Source organism: Chiloscyllium plagiosum, unplaced genomic scaffold, assembly GCF_037043375.1.
Source record: "Chiloscyllium plagiosum isolate Xiang-an unplaced genomic scaffold, Cpla_swu_hap1 HiC_scaffold_13, whole genome shotgun sequence".
Lineage (NCBI taxonomy): Eukaryota > Metazoa > Chordata > Chondrichthyes > Orectolobiformes > Hemiscylliidae > Chiloscyllium > Chiloscyllium plagiosum.
In genome coordinates, this window is record NW_028270151.1 from 13187779 (window position 1) to 13212032 (window position 24254).

The window sequence follows — 24254 nt, forward strand, 5'->3', positions numbered from 1 at the left end:
GAATGTACAAACTCCACACAGACAGTCACCTGAGGGTGGAATCGAACCCTGGTGCTGTGAGGCAGCAGTGCTAACCACTGAGCTGCCCACTTTATCCTAACTGTCTTTTGTTCGTTAACCAGTCCTTTATCCAGGCTGAGGCTACCCTCAACACCATGGGCTCTTACTTTATTAAGTAGATTTATGTGCAATATCTTGCCAAATGTCTATTGAAAGTCCAAATATGTTACATTTACTGGTTCCTCATTTATCTTTCCTGCTACTTACCTCCTTAGAGAATTGCAATAAATTTGTTAGATGCAATTGTTCTTTCGGGGAGAAAGCGAGGTCTGCAGATGCTGGAGATCAAAGTTGAAACTTTATTGCTGGAACAGCACAGCAGGTCAGGCAGCATCCAGGGAACAGGAGATTCGACGTTTCGGGCACAGGCCCTTCTTCAGGAATGCCTGAAGAAGGGCCTGTGCCCGAAACGTCCAATCTCCTGTTCCTTGGATGCTGCCTGACCTGCTGTGCTGTTCCAGCAATAAAGTTTCAACAGCAATTGTTCTTTCCCAAACCATGTTGAATCTGCTGAATCATATTTCTAAATGTTGTGCTGTTCCATTCTTCATAATAGATGCTTAACATTTTTTCAATAACTAATTACCTGCAGCTACATGTTTATTGTCTCCCTCTCTTTCTTAACAAGTGTTACATTGTCGGTTTTCCAGTCCTCTGGGATTTTTTCCAGACCCTAACGATTACTTTCAGAGCATCCACTATCTCTGCATGTACTTCCGTTAAGGTCCTAGAATGTAAGCCATCAGGTCTCGGACCTGTTGGACCTTCGCTCTCCATGAGTTTCCTGAATACCTTTTCCTCAAGTGATCATTATCACTTTCGTTTTCTTTCACCCTTTAGCTTCTTAATTATTGAGTATTTTTGGAATGCTGTTAGTATTGTCTGCTGAAGCAAACAGATATATTCAATTCTCTGCCATTTCCTCGTTCCCCATTACTATATTCCCAACTTTGTTCTCCAAGCGATTTGTGTTTACTTTAGCCTTTCGGTTCCTTTTGTATATATTTAAAGAGGCTGTTACTGTCCATTTTTATGTCACTTGCTTATTTCTCCTCATATTTTATTTCCTCTCATTTTATTACTTTTTTGGGTAAACTGAAGCCTATCCAATAGTTCAATATAACTTTATTGGTTTTGCCAAGCGTTTACTTCAAATCTTAACGACTGACTTCCTGTTAGCCTGCACAAACCATAAAACTAAATCTATATTCAAGGTTTAGCCTGCAGCTTGTGTTGTGGAAGAATCACTCCATGTTCTAGAAAAAAAAATTACCAGGAGAACGCAGAAAATCCTTCACGAAATTAAACTTTAATGTTGCAAAATCAAAGCTGCGAGAGCCAGCAAAAATGGCTTCCCTGGCTCCACACAATTTCTTTGTTCTCCAGTTTATACAATTTGGATGGGCTGAAACGTTTATTTTCCTACTCCTCGGATGCTGCCTGAACTGTGCTTTTCCGGCACCACTCTGATCCAGAATCTGGTTTCCAGCATCTGTAGTCATTGTTTTTATCTAGTTTGTACGATTTGTCGGTCCCGCACTTATCGGATAACATTAGCATAGCCAGTCATGCTGGCTTGCTTTGTCTTTCTAAACTAATCATCATCAGCCACAGTGGTTCCTCCCATCACACTTAACCTATCACATTACAATGCCATCATCTTCAGTTAAAAATCTCACAACACCAGGTTATAGTCGAACAGGTTTAATTGGAAGCAAAGTTTGGGAGAAGATTTGTAGCGCGGGCGCTCGTTGTTGTGGTTCTGTTCGCCGAGCTGGGAATTTGTGTTGCAGACGTTTCGTCCCCTGTCTAGGTGACATCCTCAGTGCTTGGGAGCCTCCTGTGAAGCACTTCTGTGATGTTTCCTCCGGCATTTATAGTGGTTTGAATCTGCCGCATCCCGTTGTCCGTTCCAGCTGTCCGCTGCAGTGGCCGGTATATTGGGTCCAGGTCGATGTGCTTGTTGATTGAATCTGTGGATGAGTGCCATGCCTCTAGGAATTCCCCGGCTGTTCTCTGTTTGGCTTGTCCTATAATAGTAGTGTGCGGCTACTAAGGATAGCTGGTCGTGTTGTTTCATGGCAGATTTAAACCACTACAAATGCCGGAGGGAAGATCACAGAAGCGCTTCACAGGAGGCTCCCAAGCACTGAGGATGTCACCTAGACTGGGGACGAAACGTCTGCAACACAAATTCCCAGCTCGGTTAATTGGAAGCACACTAGCTTTCGGAGCGACGCTCCTTCATCAGGTGATTGTGGAGGGCTCGATCGTAACACAGAATTTATAGCAAAAATTTACAGTGTGATGTAACTGAAATTATACATTGAAGAATTGATTGTCTGTTAAGCCTTTCATCTGTTAGAATACAGTGATAGTTTCACTTCTTTCATGTGTAAATCACAAAACCTTTTAAATGTTGCATTCTCAGGTTAGCTGTTAACAATGGTGATAGCTAGACAATATGTTGAAGGTGTTGGCCCCCTGTGTTCTCTGTCTATACCATGATGTTTAGATTGATTCTAATCTAAAAAGTGAGATAACAGAGTTCTACATGAATGCATGCAGTTTTTGAGCAAAGTACAATGTAACTCTGCAAGTGTGCAATGAGTGCAGAGTCACTGTGTAGTTGATGTCACTGTGTAGTTTTATCAGTGACATCAACGAGTTTCATCCCACCATCAAACTCACCATGGACTACTCTCGATTATCTGTCTCATTCTTGGACACATGTGCCTCCATCAAGGATGGACACCTCAGCACCACACTCTACCGCAAACCCACAGACAACCTCAATGCTACACTTCTCCAGCTTCCACCCAAAAAATTAAAACAGCCATTCCCTACGGACAAGCCCTACGCATACACCAGATCTACTCAGATGAGGAGGAACGTGACGGACACCTGGAAGTACTCAAGGATGCCCTCACAAGAACAGGGTACGATGCTCAACTCATCGACCGCCAGTTCCGACGTGCCACAGCAAGGAACTGTAATGACCTCCTCAGGAGACAGACATGTGCTGCAACTGACAGGGTACCCTTCGTTGTTCAGTACTTCTCAGGAGCTGAAAAATTACGCCATGTTCTTCGTGACCTGCAACACATTATCAATGAGGATGAGCGCTTCACCAAGACCCTCCCCACACCTCCACTACTTGCCTTTAAACAAACCTCAAACAGATCATTGTTCGTAGCAAACTGCCCGACTCTCAGGACAACTCCATACAACTCTGTCATGGTGAACGCTGCAAGACGTGTCAGAGTGTGGACATAGATACCACTATTACGCGTGGGAACACCTCCCACCTCGTACATGGTAGGTACTCATGTCACTCAGCCAACGTTGTCTATCTTATACGTTGCAGGCAAGGATGCCCAGAGGCATGGTACATTGGGGAAACCGAGCAAAGGCTACGACAACGGATGAATGGGCACCGCACAACACTCAACAGACAGGAGGGTTCCCTCCCAGTTGGGGAACACTTCAGTGGTCCAGGACATTCAGCCTCGGACCTTCGGGTGACCATCCTCCAAGGTGGACTTCGGGACAGGCAGCAGAGAAAAAAAGTGGCCGAGCAGAGCTGATAGCTAAGTTCGGTACCCTTAGGGAGGGCCTCAACCGGGACCTTGGGTTCATGTCACATTACAGGTGATCACCATTGCACTACACACACACACACAGATATTCCTACACATACACACTCTCACATACACATGAACACAGGTACAGACAGACGCGCACACAGACACACGCACGCTCCCACATGCACCCCCTCACAGACTTAAGAGACTCTGCACTCATTGCACACCACACACACACACACACACACACACACACACACTTTCGCACACTCACAACCCCCAACCCAGACAGACACACACAAACACACAGACAAAGACCTACATGCACACATATATTTTGTGGGGTGAATTTGTACTTGCAGAGTTACATTGTACTTTGCTCAAAAACTGCATGCATTCATGTAGAACTCGGAGCTCAAAAACTGCATGAATTTATGTAAAACTCTGTTATCTCACTTTTTAGATTAGAATCAAACTAAACATCATGGTATAGACAGAGAACACAGGGGGCCAACACCTTCAACATATTGTCTAGCTATCACCATTGTTAACAGCTAACCCAAGAATGCAACATTAAAAAAAAGTTTTGTGATTTACACATGAAAGAAGTGAAACTATCACTGTATTCTAACAGATGAAAGGCTTAACAATCAATTTTTCAATGTATAATTTCAGTTACATCACACTGTAAATTTTTGCTATAAATTCTGTGTCACGATCGAGCCCTCCATTATCACCTGATGAAGAAGCGTCGCTCCGAAAGCTCGTGTGCTTCCAATTAAACCTGTTGGACTATAACCTGGTGTTGTGTGATTTTTAACTTTGTACACCCCAGTCCAACACCGGCATCTCCAAATCATCTTCAGCATTAGCTCATCTCCCAGTGATTTAACTGACCTATCACAATGCACTACCATTATCTGTTACAGGAGCACTGTAACATGATCCCAGGCATACATTGTAACACTAAATTATCTACATTACTGCCTTAATAACTTCCATACTTGTCACTATTACAATGCACCTGTTAATTAACTTTGGTCTCATTAAGTGTTCAAAGGTTATTCAGTAAGTCCTCCATGACTAAACCCAGGTGATTGACTTAAATAATTGTGTATTGGCCTGGTTGTATACTCTTCGATGTCTCTGACTTAAACTTAAAACATAAATCTCGTTACCACTCCAACTGATTCCATCAAGTAATTCTGAGATTGACTTGATCCAACATTCTGAATATGATTGGGACCACGTTGTACCTGCACACCCCATTTCACAGTTGACTGATTCTCTCACCTTTTGGAAAGAAATCTTGCATCTTTCATCATTGGCTTAGAAATTTCCACTTGAAACATAGATTTTAAGTATGTAAGTTAGCTCGCTGAGCTGGAAGATTTGTTGTCAGACGTTTCGTCACTACGACTAGGTAACATCAGTGAGAGTCTCCAGTGAAGTGCTGGTGGTATGTCCCGCAAATCTATTTATAGCTCTTGGTTTTAACTAGGTGGGTGTTGTCATTTCCAGTTCTATTTTCAAGGGAAGGTAGATGGGTCTAAATTGATGTGTTTATTAATGGAGTTCTGGTTAGAATGCCATGATGTGTTGATTTTGCATTTTTTATAATGTGACATAGTGTTAGTTGTTTCTTATCCCATAAGCCCGGTTTTCACAGTGAGAGTAATTGCTCATTTGAACAACAGCTGGGAGTGCACTGTGGTGATCATTTTGTGCAACTATATTGGGGACCAGCAGAGGGAGCTAATGGTCTACACTTAAAATAGAAACCCATCATGCAGTCCATTGAAAGGACTATCCAATTACATGTCAATCAATCGACATGTTTTCTTTTCCCTTGGATCCTGCAGGATTTTTTCCTTTGCATGTGAATTTAGCTCAATGGAAGCAAATGGAGGGATGGCTTCAGTCACCTTACACAGGCACAAAGTTCAAATTAACCCTTTAATGTGAAAAACAACCCACCATCAGTCCTAAACCTGACTTTTAATCCTTTATTATCACTCTTTAATTTGAAATCAAGCCAAAGTTACTTGTTCAATAATGAGGGGACTTAGGTTCAAGATAAAAGGGGGAAAGTTTATAAGAGATGTAAGAGGGAAGTTTATTTTACACAGAGGCTGGTAGTGCCTGGAATGTGCTGCCAGAGGACGTGGTGGAGACAGATACAGAAGCAACATTTAAGAGGTATCTTAACAGATACACGAATGGGCAGGAAATAGAGGGATACAGACCACGTAGAGACAAAATGTTTTTAATTTAGAAGGGTAACACGTGTTGACACAGTCTTGATGGGCTGAAGGGCCTGCACCTGTGCTATACTGTTCTTTGTTCTTAACAAAGTAAGATTGGACAGACTAGGGTTGTTATCCGTGGATCAAAGCAAACTTAAGGGGGAGATGATGAGATGTGTCAAGTTACGACAAGCGGCCTGGTGGCCCAGTGGTTAGCACTGCAGCCTCACAGCGCCAGGGACCTGGCTTCGATCCCACCCTCGGGCGATGTACAGTTTGAACATTGTCCCAGTGTCTGAGTGGGTTTCCTCCACATTCTCTGGTTTCCTCCCACAGTCACAAAGATGTGAATTGGCCACGGGAATTCTGGAAAAAGGCTGGGATGCTCTTTGGAGGGTCAATGCAGACCTGATGGGCCAAATATCTGCACTGTAGCAATTCTATAAGCAACATAGACAGTGTCGACAGGAAGGAACACTTCCCTTTGATGGAGGGATCTTGAACAGGGGCATGGATTTAAGGTAAGGGGCAGAAGGGATGTGCAGATAATCTTTTTCACCCGGAGGATGGTAGGATCTGGAACTCACTGCCTGTAAGGGTAGGAGAGGTACAAACCCCTTATAACATTGAAGGAGTATTTAGATGTGCACTTGCCAAATCATACAAGGCTATGGGCCAAGTGCTGGGAAATAGGATCAGGATAGTTAAGTGGTTTTTTTTTTGACTGATGCACATGTGATGGGTCGAAGGACTTTTTTTCAGTGCTGTAGACCTCTCTAATTCTAAGCTGCAATCAGTCTTGTCTTTGTGCATTAATCTTGCTCACTTAATCTCCCCAACAGTTTTATGCTGCCCTTTGATATACTTGATGTTGGAAATGAAAGTGGGGGCTGGAGGTCTGTTGTAGGTGGGGATATTCTAACAGCCAACGCTGATGTTTGCAGGTGCTCTGCGGGAAAGATGGTGATGATGAAACCGAGGCAGAGACTCCACAGCTCCTGGTGGATTTCTGGGAAGCCATGTTGATAGGATGCAGTCAGGACCCGCTGGTCCAGCTCCTGCTGATGAAGCTGGTGTCAGTGTATATCCAGAGAATATCTCACAAACAACAGCCTGACAAGAGCCCCCTGAAAACCATCGAGGACCTGGTAGGTGCCTGCTTCCACTCTTTACAGTACCATCTCCTACGTTACATCGACTGCCCTTCACACAGACTTCATCAGCAGTCCTGAGAGGGTGAAAGACACTATATAAGTGCAAGTCTGTCTGCAAACTCACTCACCTTCTACTCTCTCTTTCTCTCTCTCTCTCTCACATCCACACATACACACTCTCACTCACTCTCACAGACTCGCTCTGTCTCTCTCTCTCACACACATGCTCTCTCTCTCTCTCTGCCACACACTCTCTCTCAGACACTCTCTCTCAGACACTCTCTCTCAGACACTCTCTCTCAGACACTCTCTCTCAGACACTCTCTCTCAGACACTCTCTCTCAGACACTGTCTCTCAGACACTGTCTCTCACAAACACGCACGTGCACTCACTTTCTGTCAGACTCTCTCTCTCTCTCTCTCTCTCTCTCTCTTTCTCTCTCAAAATGCAGGAGAGTAAGCAGGCTGCACTATTCCGAACTGGACAGGAAATTATTTTGGAGTTCATTTTATTTTCTCCTTTTAAACAGAAAAATTGTTGCAGTCAATTTGGTGCCATTTACTCTTGGATCCACACCATCAATGCATCCAGCTCCCATTCAATGGGTTTGCCTGAGGATCTTCTGAAGTTACAGGTTTGTGTTGGCATTTTCTGAGGCGGGGGGGGGGTGAAGGTGTGGTTAATGTGCTGAGGGACACAAGCAAGAGTGAAATACCTGAGAGACGAGATAGGCTGAGCCACGGCTACAATACTTCTGATGTTCATTGCCTGTTTCATGGCTGGAATATCGCAGACGTTTGGATTCACCAGGGGGGAGATGAAGCGTTCCTTGTTTTGATCTCCAAGGGAAGAAATCTGCAGTGGTATCATTGTCAGAGAGTTGCAGTATAAGAGCATGGAGGTCACACACTGCAACTGTACAAGGTGCTAGTGAGACCACATCTGGAGCAGTTTTGGTTTCCGTGTTTAAGGAGAGGTATCATTTCATTGCAGGCAGTTCAGAGAAGGTTCCCTAAGATGATCCCTGCTATGGAGGGATTGTCATAATAGCAAAGGCGAAACAGATTTGGGACTCTACTCACTGGAGTTTAAGAATGAGAGGTGATCTCCTTGAAACATATAGGATTCTTAAGGAGCTTGACAGGGTCAACGCTGAGAGGATGTTTCCCCTCACGGGAGACTCTCTGACCAGAGGGCACAGTCTCAGAATAAAGGGGCACAATTGGATTCTGAAATGGGGAGGAATTTCTTCTCTGAGGGTTGAGAATCTTTGGAACTCCTTGCCACAGAGAGCTGTGGGGGCAGAGCCCTTGTGTATGTTTAAGGCTGAGGTAGATTCCTGATCAGTCTGGGAATCGAGGATTATTGGGAAAGGGGAAGGGAAGTGGACGTGAGGAATGTCGAATCAGCCACGATCCTATTGAATGGTGGAGCAGGCTCGAGGGGCTGAATGGCCTCCTCCCATTCCTATTTTGTACGGTCTTATGAAAACCATGCACAACGCCTTGTGTCATCACACTGCGCAGTACAATGGGGATCTGGAAATCCTGGAGTTGTTGGATCATGGAGAGTGGGGGAGAGAGACTGTTCTGGTTGGTGGAAGCGTAAGGAATGTGAGGAGACAGGGTTGAAGTAATCGGCAAAGGAACCAATACTTACAGTGTGGAAACAGGCCCTTCGGCCCAACAAATCCACACCGACCCGCCGAAGCGCAACCCAACCAGACCCGTTCCCCTACATTTACCCTTTCACCTAACACTGTACAGGAAAACTTTCTCACGTCATGGGATCTAGAGAGCAGTGCCCAAGAGTGGAGGCAGCAGCTTATTGGAGATTTTCAAGAGGGATTGTAATCTGGAAAGGAATGGGCAGGGTCACAGAGGGAGGAAAGGCTGAGGAATGACATTAGGGAAATGGCTTCCTTTGGAGAGCCAGGCCAGGTACGATGGGCCGAATGGCCTCATTCTGCGCTGCAATGGTTTCGATAAAATTCCTTTCCCCGGTCCCCCACTGCCTGTTGAATTGTATAGTACAAAAGAGATCCTTTAGCCCATTGAATTTATAACCTTCCTGCTATCCGCGGCACCGGGATGGTGTAGAGTCATCACGGGCGTCCTTCCTGTTTCCTTCCCTGATGACATGATCCCTCCCCACAAGCCCAATTGTAATCTCCTCCCCATTCTCCCCTCAGTGGTGTTAGGATTCATTGTGAGGTTGCATTCTGGCCCCGTACGTCCTTGGTACATTTTTCCTTGCAACGTCCAACCTCATTCTACCCTGTTCAACTTCCATTGCCACTTTCGAAGCAGAAAATATAAAATATTCACTGTTTGTCGTTTAGGGGTCTTTGACTGTGATGGTTGTTTTCCCAAGTCAGCTGCAAGTATCGATATGTTTAGAGATTCCACATCCACTGCCTTTTGTGGAAAGAACTTCCAAAGATTCTCAACTCTGAAAGAAAACGATGTTTCCTCATCTCTGTCTTAAATGGGCAAACTTTTATTTTTAATCAAGACCTCCTAGTTCTAGATTTTCCCACAAGACGATGCGTCCTCTCCACAACCTCCCAGTCAAGTCCCCTCAGGATCTTATGTGGTTCAACTAAGTCACCTCTGACTCCTCCAAACTCCACAGGATACAGGCCAAACCTGTCCAGCCTTTCCTCATAAAGCAATCTGCTCAGTCCAGCAAATAATACATAGCAAACCTTCAAGGAGCATGAGAGTGTTACTGTGAAGCTGCAATCACTTCCTTAATATCATGAGGTGACTAGAAGTGCACACAGTACTCCACCTGGGGCCTGACCAACACTCTGTACAACTCCAACATTACCTCCTTGCTCTTACACTCTTATCCCATGACTGATGAGAGCAAGTGTCCCATATGCTTCTTAATTCTCTATTCACATGCTCGGCCGATTTCAGGTATCTGTGAATAATTACCCCCGGACCCCTCTGCTCCTCTGAGCTGCCCAGTGACCTGCCATTTGTTAAATACTCCTTCATCATGTTTCTTCTTCCAAAGTAAATCACCTCGCACTTATCAGCCATCTGCCATTGGTCTGCCCATCTGACCAGCCCATTTATATCTTCCTGTAACCTACCACCATCTTCTTCACTATTAACCACTCTATCAATATTGGTGTCATCTGCAATGCTTAACATTCCCCTACATTTTCATCCATATCATGTATGTACATAACCAACAATAAGGGTCCCAGTATTGATCCTTGTGGTACAGCGCTGGGCACTGACCTCCAGTCTCTCGAACAGCCTTCTCCCACTACCTTTTATGTCCTATTACTAAGCCAGTTGCTGATCTATCTCGCTAAACTTCCCTGAATTCCATGTGCTTTAACTTTCTCAACCAGTCTCCATTGTGGGTCCTTGTCAAAAGCTTTGCTAAAATCCATATAAACTACATCAACTGAACTTCCCTCATCCACACACTTGATTGAATTTTCAAAAATAAAATTATGGATTTGTTAGGCCTGATCTCCCTCTGACTAATCTGACTAACCCATGCCTTTCCAAGTGGATATTAATTCTCATCTTCAGAATTTTCGGCAATAGTTTTCCTCCTATTCGTCAGTCTGTAATTTCCTGGTTCATCTCTACCACCCTTCTGAAAACGTGGAACCAGATTAGCCGTCTTACAGTCCTGTGGCCAGAGAGGAATTAACACTGTGTCAGAGCCCCTGGAATTTCCTGCCTCGCTTCCCACAGCAGCCTGGGATGCAATTCATCCGGGCCATGGGATTTGTCTGTTTTTAAGCCTGACAGAGCCTCCAATATCCCTTCATTTCTTATGTCAAACTGTGCAAGTTCCTCACAATCACTTTTCCTGAATTCTGTAACTACATTCTCCTTTTCCAGAGTGAAGACAGAAGAGAGTATTCATTTAACACCCTTGCAATATCCTGCAGCTCCACACACACATTGTATTTTGGTCCCTAATCTTCCCCTGGTTAATCTCTTTCCTTTAATGCATTTATAAAATATTTTGAGCAGACCTGATTGTGCAATGGGTTCGGTTCTCATCAACAGATCTAGCTGGATCACAGTGAGTAGTATTGGGCCATGCTCTCCACTGTTCACCAATCCTGAGTCCCTTAAAGCTTTTCCCCAGTGACCCCTCCTGTCTACTTTCAGCACTAAGACCACTCGAGGGTACAGAGACGTCTGTAACCTTTCATGCAGTCTGGGATTTTGCTAGCATTTCTTCCTTTGGTTTTTCCTTAGTCCATCCTGTGCGGTTCCTCCATCGATGTGAAATCTGTTCTCCCGTTGTTGTGTCAGCTCCCTGACGATGACGCCCCTGGTCTGAGTGTCCACGTGCTTTGTGCCACAAGGCTGGGTGAATGTGAGCACGTGACTGACCGACTCCTTGACCGATGTCCGGAGGCTGTCCTACCATTTGCCAATTCTGTAATGCAGCAGGAGAAACAGGTTTGTCCCGGAGAACTTCTCTTTCAAACAAATCTTGTTTTATCGTATCTCAGAGGGTGTGGGCGGAGAAGGGGGGGAGCGAATATTGGATTGGAAATGAAATGCCAATTGTGCTTCAGGTGGTGGAAATCTCTCTCTCTGTCTGAGTTGCACAATTGTCGGTTGATATCCATCAGAGCTTTTCGGCAAGTTACTGTGAATATCTGGCTCATGGACTCTGCTGTACTGTCCTTCAAATTGAACTGGATCCCAACTTCCCATTGAGGTGAGTATTAACAATTCCATAATGCGAAGAGAAAGTTTGCCAGAAAGTTTGGCCCAGCATTCATCCCTCCAATGAGATCCTCCAGATTTGGATGAACTGGTTACACAGTTCAATGGGGAAAGTGAGGATTGCAGATGCTGGAGGTCAGAGTTGAGTGTGTGGTGGTGGATGTAGGTTTGCTCGCTGAACTGGACGGTTCATTTCCAGATGTTTTGTCACCCTACTAGGTAACATCTTCAGTGGGCTCCACGTAAAGCACTGCTTTCTATTTATATGAATAGAAATTTATAGAAATACAAAATCTACAAAGTCCCACTTTCCAGCCCGAGCCCATAATCTTGTGTGTTATGGCTATGATAAAGCTCCAAAGGATCCTTCCACATCCGACAGAGATTTTCCTGCTTTTCCACACACATCATCCACAGTATCCGTTGCTCTCAATGTGGTCTCCTCTACACTGGGGAAACAGGACGCCAACTTGCAGAACGTTTCAGAGAGTATCTCTGGGACACATGCACTAAACAACCCCACCGCCCTGTGGCCGAACAATTCAACTCCCCCTCCCACTCTGCCAAGGACATGCAAGTCCTGGACCTCCTCCACCGCCAAACTCTAGCCACCCAAAACCTGGAGGAAGAATGCCTCATCTTCCACCTTGGAGCCCTCCAACCACAAGGGATCAATTTTGATTTCACCAGCTTCCTCATCTCCCTTCCCTCCATCTTATCCCAGATCCAACCCTTCAACCTGGCACCGCCCTCTTGACCTGTCCTACCTGTCCATCTTCCTTCCTACCACTCCGCTCCACCTTCCGCTCAGATCTATCACCATCACCCCCCACTTTCACCTACCTATCACATTCCCAGCTACCTTCCCTCCGCCCCACACCCTTCCTATTTATCTCTGCACCCTCTTGGGTCCCCCACATTCCTGATGAAGAGCTTATGCTCGAAACGTCAACTCTCCTCCCCGGATGCTGCCTGACCGGCGGTGCTTTTCCAGCGCCACACTTTGACTGTGTACCACCAATGGCAGCCCCCAACATTCCCTCTAAGCTGTGTGCGTGCACAACTGCTCCAGGGTTCGATGCACAGAAATCAGTCCTAACACACTGATTCCAGCATTGACCTCTCCTTCCAAATATCTCAAGCACTCTGATCGCGGTGATCTAGAAGTAAACTTTAAGAGAATGTTGACCACACCATTGGTATATTTGAACTATGTAATGGCCCCCAATTGTTTTGGGGTAACACCCAGTTGGTGTTAATGCCAGGCAAGTCAAATCCCCATGAGATTCAAAGATTTTTAAACATGCAATAATCAAACACTTTTTACAAATTGAAGAGAAACAACAACTTTTGTATTGGAATCAGTACAACTGGCAAATATTGTTACAATTCCAAGAATGTCTCATACTGTACTTTTACCAAGACCCAGTCCAGCTCATTTCCAAGAAAGAGAGAGATGCTTCACATTTGAAATCCTTTGAGCTTGATGTAATTAAAATTTCAACTTACCCACCAGAACTATAGATAACTATTATTTATTACTGTCTTGCTTGTGACTTCACTTCCTTCCAGTGTTATGCTATCCCTTGATGCAGCTGCGATTCCTTGCTCTTTGTTCAAAAAAATCTCAAAATCTTATCTTTACATCTTTTCCACTGACTGTATCCCAATACCCCTGTCTGGAAACAATAACTACTTATTATGAGATCATTTAATTGCTTTGAACGCCTTTTCTTAAGAATACTTAGCACCGTTACTCCATCGAAAGACTTCCCAGCAAGGAGCTTGACATCTTGCTTCTCTCTCAAACAACTTCCCAGCACAGACTCAAAGTGAAAAGTCCTCTGGGTAATTCCCGAGAATTATGGGTACTGTTTTGTTTGAAAAGCTAATGATTAATTCCAAACGCACACAAGCTTAAATTAGAACCCAAATCTGCAGTGAATGTCGTTAAAACACATACATAAAAATGTCTGTTTCAACATGCACTGTCCACAGAACATCATTCACACCCTACTGCTTTCTTGCAGAAAAAAGTTTTATTCTAACAATGCTGTAACAGTTGGACTTAAACCAATGGCCACTTTATCATAGCATCATTCAGCTTGGAAACAGGCCCAACACGTCCATGCTGACCAGGTTTGCCAAACTAATCTAGTCCCATTTACCTGCATTTGGCCCATATCTCTAAACCTTTACCTATACATGGACCTCTTCAAATGTTTTTTAAATGTTATAATTGTATCTGCATCTACCCTCCCTAATTTAATAACCTGAGCAAAAGGAGGTAACGTTGTCTTTCTATGGTCCTGGTTCTGGGAGAGATACAGTGAAATATAATTTACTTGCTAATCACCAGATGGAAGGTCAGCGGGTAGCCATTGGTTGACCAGTGACCAACACATCATTCTTCCTGCTCTGGCAGTTCATTCCACATACAAACCACTCTGTGTGAAGAAGTTGCCCATCAGGTCCCTTTTAAAACCTTCTCCCCTCACCTTAAACCTGTGCTCTCTAGTTTTGAACTCCTCTACCCTGGGGAAAATGACCATTGCTATTCACCTTATCTATACCCCTCATGATTTTATAAACCTCTGTTGTCTTTGTTAAAGGAATGCAGATTGTAATGCATTCATTTCACTTACCATTCCAGGAGACTGTGCTGGGGAATTCCTTCTGAATGCTTTTGTTCTATAAATGCAGATATAATTCTCGAGAATTACCCAGAGGGCTTGGTGGAGAGTTTCCCAGACTCTGACTTTAGTTTCATTCTGATGGGCATCATCTATGGAACTGGATTGAGCCCCAGTCTGAGATGGCAATGCTACCCCCTTCTATCGAGTGAATTTATTCCAGGTCCAAGGTGTTGATATTCATCCTACATCTTGGTTTTGAGTTTGATTTGAGTGATGTTTCTGCCGTTGTGAGTGTGTTATCATTCCTCTGATAGAACGCTGACATCTTGCTCTTTGCAGCCTCTGTGGTGGAAAAAGCTTTTGCCTGAACTTTGTAGGCGGACAAAAGGAGCTGGAAGAGAAAACAGAATCTTGGTCTCTTCACTGAAAGGTATTTTGTGTGTGTTTCATCCATTTGCAATAGTTTTGGTACCCGCCACTCTGTGACCACGACTTCAATTCAGAACCACATCCATGACTGGAAAGTGCTTGGGATTGTTCTGTAAAAAACACAACATAAATGGTAGCATCATAGAGTCATACAGCACGAAAACGGACCCTTCAGCCCAACATGTTCATGCTAACCAGGTATCCCAAACTGAACTAGTCCCGTTTGCCTGTGTTTGGCCTATATCCCTCTGAACTTTTCCTGTTCATGTACCCTGTCCACATCTCACTTAAAATTATGTAGTTGTACTTGAATCTACCACTTCATTTGGCAGTTTATTCCACATAGGAACCTCCCTCTGTGTGGAAAGAATTGCCCCTCAGGTCCCTTTTAAATCTTACTCATATCACCTAAACCTATACCTTCTAGTCTTGGACTCCCCTACCCTGGGGAAATGACCTTGGCTAATTACCTTACTTGTGCCCGTCATGATTTTATACAGGTCTGTAAGGCCACCCCACAGTCTCTGATACTCCAGGAGAAAAATGTCCCAGTCTAACCAGCTGCTCCTTATAACTCAAACCTTTTAGACCCAGCAACATCTTTGTAAATCACTTTTGCACCCTCCCTAATGGGCAAAAGGAGGAAACGTTGCCTATGGTTCTGGTTCTGGGAGAGATACAGCAAAATATAATTTCTTTGCTAATCACCAGATGGAAGATCAGCAGGTAGCCATCAGTTGACCAGGGACCAACACATCCTGCTCTGTATGGTTTCATTTGACTGATTATATAGTCACTGGGAGAGGGGAAGAATGGCCTGTTGCTCCACACAGAGAAGCACCAGCAGAAAAATGCACGATCACATCACTAATGGTCATCAGGTTGTCACTTCTTCATGCTGTAATTAATATCTCTTTCCATAATTTTTAATTCTATTCTTTTAACGCAATTCAAATGCCTCATCTGTAGATTCTGAATCCGAAACATTTGTATTTCTTCCCCCTAGAAACCTTGACAGTGGTGGCCAGTATCCTACAGCCGCTGGACTTCCTCAGTATCTTGCCAGATGAGGGTGTTGCTTCGTTTTTCCTTCCCCATCTCCTGGATTGCAGCAGGAAGAATTTAATCACCTGATCCGGGATGGGGGGGGGGGGTTGCAAGAGGAATGTGACACACTCCCAGGAGCCCAGAATGACATGGTTTTTTTAAAGCTTTGTTTCTGGTTCAGACTGTGAAACTACTTGCTGTGCATCCGACTCAGTTCCGGTGGAGAACAGAACAGTACTGTGAACCTACACTGACAGAACAAGCCCCCAGCCACCTTTGGAGACGAAGTCACTCTGTGTGTTGCAATACACCTAACAGTAAAGGGACAGACTGATGACAAGTGGGCATTTTACTGTTGGCTCCTGTGGCATTTCTGGGTGCCAGGTATCTGCTGTCACTAACAAATTACAAGCCAGCATCCAGCCTGGGCACTTTGTTTCAGATGTGAAATTTACTGGAATTATCAACCAGTGATCCATTGATACTTCAACTGTCGTAATGTTTGGCATATCTAGTTCAAGTTGAAAGTTTTGTTTTTGTTGGTTTTGCAAAGTTTCGGCTAATCAACCACTTTTTCCACTGTCCCCTCTTCGAAATGACCCCATTGCTAAATCTCATACCCAAATCATGAAGGTTATCTCTGCTGCATGAATATATCAGGGTCTGTAGGAGCTGCAAGAGTGCAACTCTGCTGTCTAATGTGCAGCAAAGCTCTATGTTATATTCCAATTACTGTCCAACCACCAATCTCCTGTACCTCCTTGTAAAGCAAAGCTTCATTTGTAATCTAGTGATGTCTTGATTAACCATACCATCACTGAAATCTTCTTAAATTACTGCATGTCTGTGCATTTAACCAATTATTTATTTAAATTGTTAATATTTCACTTAATGTTTATACAGCTCCAGAAGAGAGAGATCTAGCCCATACCCATAACCTCTTAACCAGATCGCCACAAACCTTGCTTAGGGTACAGAAAATACAAATGCCTAATGATCAGATTTGTTTTAATTCTCTGACCAGGCAGCATCCAATCAAGGTGGTGTATTTAGTTTCCAAACTTGCTGTTGCCGGGTAGAGTTGGTCCTTTATTGTTTGGAGCGGTGTTGATGAAAAGAAATGTGCAATAAAATGTAATAGCCAAACCCTGGTCATTCACGTTACTCATTTCTCTAGAATTAAACCCCATAATATTTCAAATGGGAGGCTGAAATAACCAGTAATCACGATTGCAATGCAAGCAATCTCGCTATCATTAATTATTTCAGCAACAGACCTCTGTTTAAAGTTACAACTGGGAGAAGGTGCTGTGTTCACTGAATGGATGAGGTTCCCGTGATGCATGTGTCTGCCTATTTGAAGTGATTGATACGAATGCATAATGAAGGGCAATTGAACACACACTATATATAATATCAGCACCTCTATTCCCCCAACCCCATTCAAAAATCCAGACGACTTGTTTTCCTCAGAAGTCCGCAGAACAGAAAATCTGCCAAGATATGAAGTGGGCTTCCATTTATTGATGATCATTAGTTTTGGATGATCATTAAGGACCTATCTCACCCACCGTCTATCAAGCTTTTGTTTGTGTAACCCAGTTTTCCACTGCATACGACGACAGCAAGGCTTTTTTGCCAATGAATATCAACACAAAACAATTCCGTGTTGCAATCACTTTGTCAATTTTACATTGTCTGCTAAAATTCAGAGTAATGGAATTTTGAGGGGCAGTGTCATGATTGCAACTGTTCTGTGAACTGCAAGCTGCCCACAGTGTGATTCGCACAGGTTCCCTCGCAGACCCCCTGTTCTCTCCTGGATATTCTCTTCTTGAGCTAATGATGATTGTGAACAGCAGTCTATCTTTTTTTTAATAAATATTTTTATTGGAACAAAGGATTTTAGGTTTTTTACAAAATTACAAAACTAGTACAAAATAGTATGACAACGTTATAATATAATAGCAATAATTAAAAATACCAAACTACTATTCTACTCCACAGATTACCAAAATACAGAGAACAAAAAAACTCTATTGAAAAAAATACAGTTCAATAAATAACCAAGGAGAAATTAGAAAAATAAACAGGCAAAATAAAATTATACCAAGTTATAACAAGTTACATTCAATTAAATTACTACACTCAGCACAATCTCATCACAGGTCCCCAACACTGGTAGTGAGTGGACCCATATTTGTATGGGATCCTTCCTCCCAGGGGCTCCCAAACCGACAGGCATAGTCCTCACGGTTAGACGAAGGCCCTGGAGAATATAGCCGATATGTCTACATCAATATAATTCAAAAAGGGCCGCCATGTTCTGGGAAACAATTCCGTTTTCTGGTGCACCATACTCATAAGGACGTATGGCGGATGTGTACCATGACTACAGAGCATAGAACAATACAGCGCTGAACAGGCCCTTCGGCCCTCGATGTTGCGCTGACCTGTGAATTAATCTAAGCCCACCCCCCCTACACTATCCCATCATCATCCATATGCTTATCCAAAGACTATTTAAATGCTCCTAATGTGGTTGAGTTAATTACATTGGCAGGCAGGGCATTCCATGCCCTTACCTGCCCCTGACGTCTGTCTTAAATCTATCACCCCTCAATTTGTAGTTATGCCCCCTCGTACAAGCTGACACCATCATCCTAGGAAAAAGACTTTGTCTACCCTATCTAATCCTCTGATCATCTTGTATGTCTCTATGTCTTGTATGTCGGTGGTAGGCAAAGTAATGGAAAGGGTACTGAGGGATAGGATTTATGAGTATCTGGAAAGACACTGCTTGATTAGGGACAGCCAGCACGGATTTGTGAAGGGTAGGTCTTGCCTTACAAGTCTTATTGAATTCTTTGAGGAGGTGACCAAGCATGTGAATGAGGGTAGAGCAGTGGATGTAGTATACATGGATTTTAGTAAGGCATTTGATAAGGTTCCCCATGGTAGGCTTATGCGGAAAGTCAGGAGGCATGGGATAGAGGGAAATTTGGCCAGTTGGATAGAAAACTGGCTAACCGGCCGAAGTCAGAGAGTGGTGGTAGATGGTAAATATTCAGCCTGGAGCCCAGTTACAAGTGGAGTTCCGCAGGGATCAGTTCTGGGTACTCTGCTGTTTGTAATTTTTATTAATGACTTGGAAGAGGGAGTCGAAGGGTGGGTCAGTAAATTTGCAGGTGATACGAAGATTGATGGAGTTGTGGATAGTGAGGAGGGCTGTTGTCGACTGCAAAGGGACTTGGATATGATGCAGAGCTGGGCTGAGGAGTGGCAGATGGAGTTCAACCCTGCCAAGTGTGAGGTTGTCCATTTTGGAAAGACAAATAAGAATGCGGAATACAGGGTTAACGGTAGGGTTCTTAGTAAGGTGGAGGAGCAGAGGGATCTTGGGGTCTATGTTCATAGATCTTTGAAAGTTGCCACTCAGGTGGATAGAGCTTGCAAGAAGGCCTATGGTGTATTAGCGTTCATTAGCAGATGGATTGAATTCAAGAGTCGTGAAGTGATGTTACAGCTGTACAGGACTTTGGTTAGGCCACATTTGGAGTACTGTGTGCAGTTCTGGTTGCCTCACTTTAGGAAAGATGTGGAAGCTTTGGAGAGGGTGCAGAGAAGATTTACCAGGATGTTGCCTGGAATGGCGAATAGGGAATAGGTCGTACGAGGATAGGTTGAGAGTGCTAGGCCTTTTCCCATTGGAATGGAGAAGGATGAGGGGTGACTTGATAGAGGTGTATAAGATGATCAGGGGAATAGATAGAAACTTTTTCCCCGGGTACAACAGTGTTACAAGGGGACATAAATTTAAGGTGAAGAGTGGAAGGTATAGGGGAGATGTCAGGGGTAGGTTCTTTACCCAGAGAGTGGTGGGGGCATGGAATGCGCTGCCTGTGGGAGTGGCAGAGTCAGAATCATTGGCGAACTTTAAGTGGCAATTGGATAGGTATATGGATGGATGCTTAAGCCAGGACAAATGTTCAGCACAACATCGTGGGCCGAAGGGCCTGTTCCGTGCTATATTGTTCTATGTTCTATGTTCTAATACCCCTCTTAGCCTTCTTTTCAATGAGAACAGACCCAAGTACCTCAGCCTTCCCTCCAGACCAAGCAACATGCTGGTAAATCTCCTCTGCACCTTTTCCAATGCTTCCACATCCTTCCTGTAATAGGGTGACCAGAACTGTACGCAATACTCCAAGTGGGGCTGCACTAGCATTTTGTACAGTTGTAGCATGACATTATGGCTCCAGAATTCAATCCCTCTACCAGTAAAACCTAATGCCCCGTATGCCTTCTTAACAGCACTATCAACCTGGTTGGCAACTTACATGGACTCCAAGATCCCTCTGCACATCCACACTACCAAGAATCTTTCCATTGACCGAGTACTCTGACCTCCTGTTATTCTTCCCAAAATGCATCACCTCACATTTAGCTGCATTGAACTCCATTTGCCACTTCTCAGCACAATTCTGCAGTTTATCCAGGTCCCCATGCAACCCGTAACATTCTTCCACATTGTCCACTACTCCACCGACTTTAGTGTCGTCTGCAGACCTACCATCCGCCTATGCCTACGTCCAAGTCATTTATAAAAATGACAAACAGCAGTGGTCCCAAAACACCATGAGTAACTGGACTCCAGGCTGAATATTTTTCATCAATCACCACTCCCTGCCTTTCAGAAAGCCAGTTTCTAATCCAAACTGCTAAATCACCCTCAATCCCATGCCTCTGTACTTTCTCCAATAGCCTACCATGTGAAACCTTATCAAAGGCTTTACTGAAGTCCATGTACACCACATCAACTGCCCTATCCTCATCCACAAGCTTGGTCACCTTCTCAAAAAACTCAATGAGGTTTGTGAGACATGATCTGCCCTTGATGAAACCATAGCTGAAAATATGTTGCTGGAAAAGCGCAGCAGGTCAGGCAGCATCCAAGGAACAGGAGAATCGACGTTTCGGGCACAAGCCCTTCTTCAGGAATGAGGAGAGTGTGTCCAGCAGGCTAAGATAAAAGGTAGGGAGGAGGGACTTGGGGGAGGGGCGTTGGAAATGCGATAGGTGGAGGGAGGTCAAGGTGAGGGTGATAGGCCGGAGTGGGGTGGGGACGGAGAGGTCAGGAAGAAGATTGCAGGTTAGGAAAGCGGTGCTGAGTTCGAGGGATTTGACTGAGACAAGGTGGGGGGAGGGGAAATGAGAAACTGGAGAAATCTGAGTTCATCCCTTGTGGTTGGAGGGTTCCCAGGTAGAAGATGAGGCGCTCTTCCTCCAACCGTCGTGTTGCCATGGTCTGGCGATGGAGGAGTCCAAGGACCTGCATGTCCTTGGTGGAGTGGGAGGGGGAGTTGAAGTGTTGGGCTACGGGGTGGTTGGGTTGGTTGGTCCGGGTGTCCCAGAGGTGTTCTCTGAAACGTTCCGCAAGTAGGCGGCCTGTCTCCCCAATATAGAGGAGGCCACATCGGGTGCAGCGGATGCAATAGATGATGTGTGTAGAGGTGCAGGTGAATTTGTGGCGGATATGGAAAACTTGCGCCCACACCTCCCCCCCTTAATTCCCTCCAAGGCTCCAAGGGACACTTCCATATCTGCCACAAATTCACCTGCACCTCCACACACATCATCTATTGCATCCGCTGCACCCGATGTGGCCTCCTCTATATTGGGGAGACAGACCGCCTACTTGCGGAACGTTTCAGAGAACACCTCTGTGACACCCGGACCAACCAACCCAACCACCCCGTAGCCCAACACTTTAACTCCCCTCCCACTCCACTAAGGACATGCAGGTCCTTGGACTCCTCCATCGCCAGACCATGGCAACACGATGGTTGGAGGAAGAGCATCTCATCTTCTGCCTGGTAACCCTCCAACCACAAGGGATGAACTCAGACTTCTCCAGTTTCCTCATTTCCCCTCCCCCCACCTTGTCTCAGTCAAATCCCTCAAACTCAGCACCGCCTTCCTAACCTGCAATCTTCTTCCTGACCTCTCCGCCCCCACCCCACTCCGGCCTATCACCCTCACCTTGACCTCCCTCCGCCTATCGCATTTCCAACGCCCCTCCCCCAAGTCCCTCCTCCCTACCTTTTATCTTAGCTTGCTGGACACACTTTCCTCATTCCTGAAGAAGGGTTTATGCCCGAAACGTCGATTCTCCTGTTCCTTGGATGCTGCCTGACCTGCTGCGCTTTTCCAGCAACACATTTTCAGCTCTGATCTCCAGCATCTGCAGCCCTCACTTTCTCCCCTTGATGAAACCATGTTGACTATCTGTAAACAAATTGTTGTTTGCTAGACGATTATAAATCCTATCTCTTATAATCCTTTCCAAAACTTTTCCTACAACAGACTCACTGGTCTATAATCACCTGGGTCATCTCGACTGCCCTTCTTGAACAAGGGCACAACTTTTGCAATCCTCCAGTTCTCTGGTACTAAGCCTGTAGACAATTACAACTCGAAGATCAAAGTCAAAGGCTTCACCATCTCCTCCCTAGCCTCCCAGAGAATCTTCGGATAAATCCCATTCAGCCCAGGGGACTTGTCTACTTTCACTCCTAGAATTGATAGCACCTCTTCCTTACTAACCTCAATCCTTTCTAGTCTAATATCTCGAATCTCATTCTTCTCCTCTACAATATTCTCCTTTTCCTGAGTGAAAACCGATGAGAAATACTCGCTTAGCACCTCTCCGATCTCCACAGGGTCCACACAAGTCTTCCCACTTCTGTTTTTGACTGGCCCTATTCCTACCCTAATCATTCTTTTATTCCTCACATATCTATAGAAAGCTTTAAGGTTCTCCTTTATTCTATTTGCTAAAGACTGCTCATGTCCTCTCCTTGCTCTTCCCAACTCTCTCTTTAAATCCTTCCTAGCTAATCTGTAACTCTCCATCACATCATCTGAACCATCTCGTCTCATAGTCATATAAGCCTGCCTCTTCCGCCTAAGAAGATATGCAATTTCTGTAGTTAACCACGGTTCCCTTACCGTATCACCTCCTCCCTGCCTGACAGGGATATACCTATCAAAAACACGCAATATCTGTTCCTTAAATGAGCTCCACATTTCAATTGTCACCATCCCCTGCATTTTGCTACCCCATTCTATGCCTCCTAATTCTTGCTTAATCACGTTATAATTGCCCTTCCCCCATCTATAACTCTTGACCTGTGGCATGTACCTATTCCTTTCCATCATTAAACTAAACGTAACTAAATCCAGTAACTGAATTATGGTCACTCTCTCCAAAGTGCTCACCTACCACTATGTCAAACACCAAGCACCAAATCCAATGTGGCCTCTCCTCTTGTCGGCCCTTCGACATACTGTATCAGGAAACCCTCCTGCACACATTGGACAAAAACTGATCCATTCAACATACTAGAGTTACAACATTTCCAGTCAATATTGGGGAAGTTAAAGACCCCATGATGACTACCCTGTTCCTTTCACTCCTACCCAGAAAAAAATTGCAAATCCTCTTCTCCACATCCCTGGAACTTTGCAGAGGCCTATAAAAAATTCCCAGCAGTGTGATCTCTCCTCTCCTGTTTCTAACCTCAGCCCACACTACCTCAGTAGACGAGTCCTCCCCAAAAGTTCTTTCAGCCACCGTTATACTATCCTTGACTAACAAGGCCACACCTCCCCCCTTGTACCTCCTTGCCTATTCTTAATGAAGGATCTAAACCCTGGAACCTGTAACATCCATTCCTCACCCTGCTCTATCCATGTCTCCAAAATGGCCACAACATTGAAGTCCCAGGTACCTATCCGTGCTGCAAGTTCACATACCTTATTTCGGATACTCCTGGCATTGAAGTAGACACATTTCAAACCAGTTTGCTGTCTGCCAGCACATTCCTGTGACCCTGAAATCCTGTCCATGCTCTCGCTACTCTCATCTTCCTGTGCACTGGGATTACACCTCAGGTTCCCTTCCTCCTGCTGAGCTAGTTTAAACCCACCGAATAGCACCAACAAATTTCCCACCCAGGATATTAGTACCCCTCTGGTTCAAGTGAAGACGTCCTGTTTGTACAAGTCCCACTTTCCCTAGAATGAGCCCCAATTATCCAAGCACGGTGGCTCAGTGACTAGCACTGCTGCCTCACAAAGCCAGGGACCCAGGTTCGATTCCTGCCTTGGGTGATTGTCTGTGTGGAGTTTGCACATTCTCCCTGTGTCAGTGTGAGTTTCCTCTGGGTGTTCTGGTTTCCTCCCACAAGCCAAAGATGTGCCGCTTAGGTGAATTGGTCATGCTAAATTGCCCATAGTCTGGGGTGAATATGAGGAGTGGGTCTGGGTGGGTTACTCTTCGGAGGGTCGGTATGGTCTTGTTGGGCCAAAGGG

At 44.7% G+C, this 24254-nt stretch overlaps 1 protein-coding gene across 2 annotated transcripts in view; it reads left to right on the plus strand.

The window, feature by feature from the left end:
* The window catches only part of hps3 (HPS3 biogenesis of lysosomal organelles complex 2 subunit 1), a 71228-nt gene extending 54204 nt beyond the window's left edge, over positions 1-17024 (plus strand). For both annotated transcript variants that reach the window (XM_087993328.1, XM_043702683.2), the window contains 5 exons: positions 6835-7038; positions 7575-7679; positions 11287-11493; positions 14742-14832; positions 15838-17024. In XM_087993328.1, the coding sequence (XP_087849454.1) occupies positions 6835-7038; positions 7575-7679; positions 11287-11493; positions 14742-14832; positions 15838-15965 (735 nt within the window). In that variant the 3' untranslated portion in view covers positions 15966-17024. The remainder of the gene's footprint in view (positions 1-6834; positions 7039-7574; positions 7680-11286; positions 11494-14741; positions 14833-15837) is intronic.
* Positions 17025-24254: the final 7230 nt, after the last annotated feature.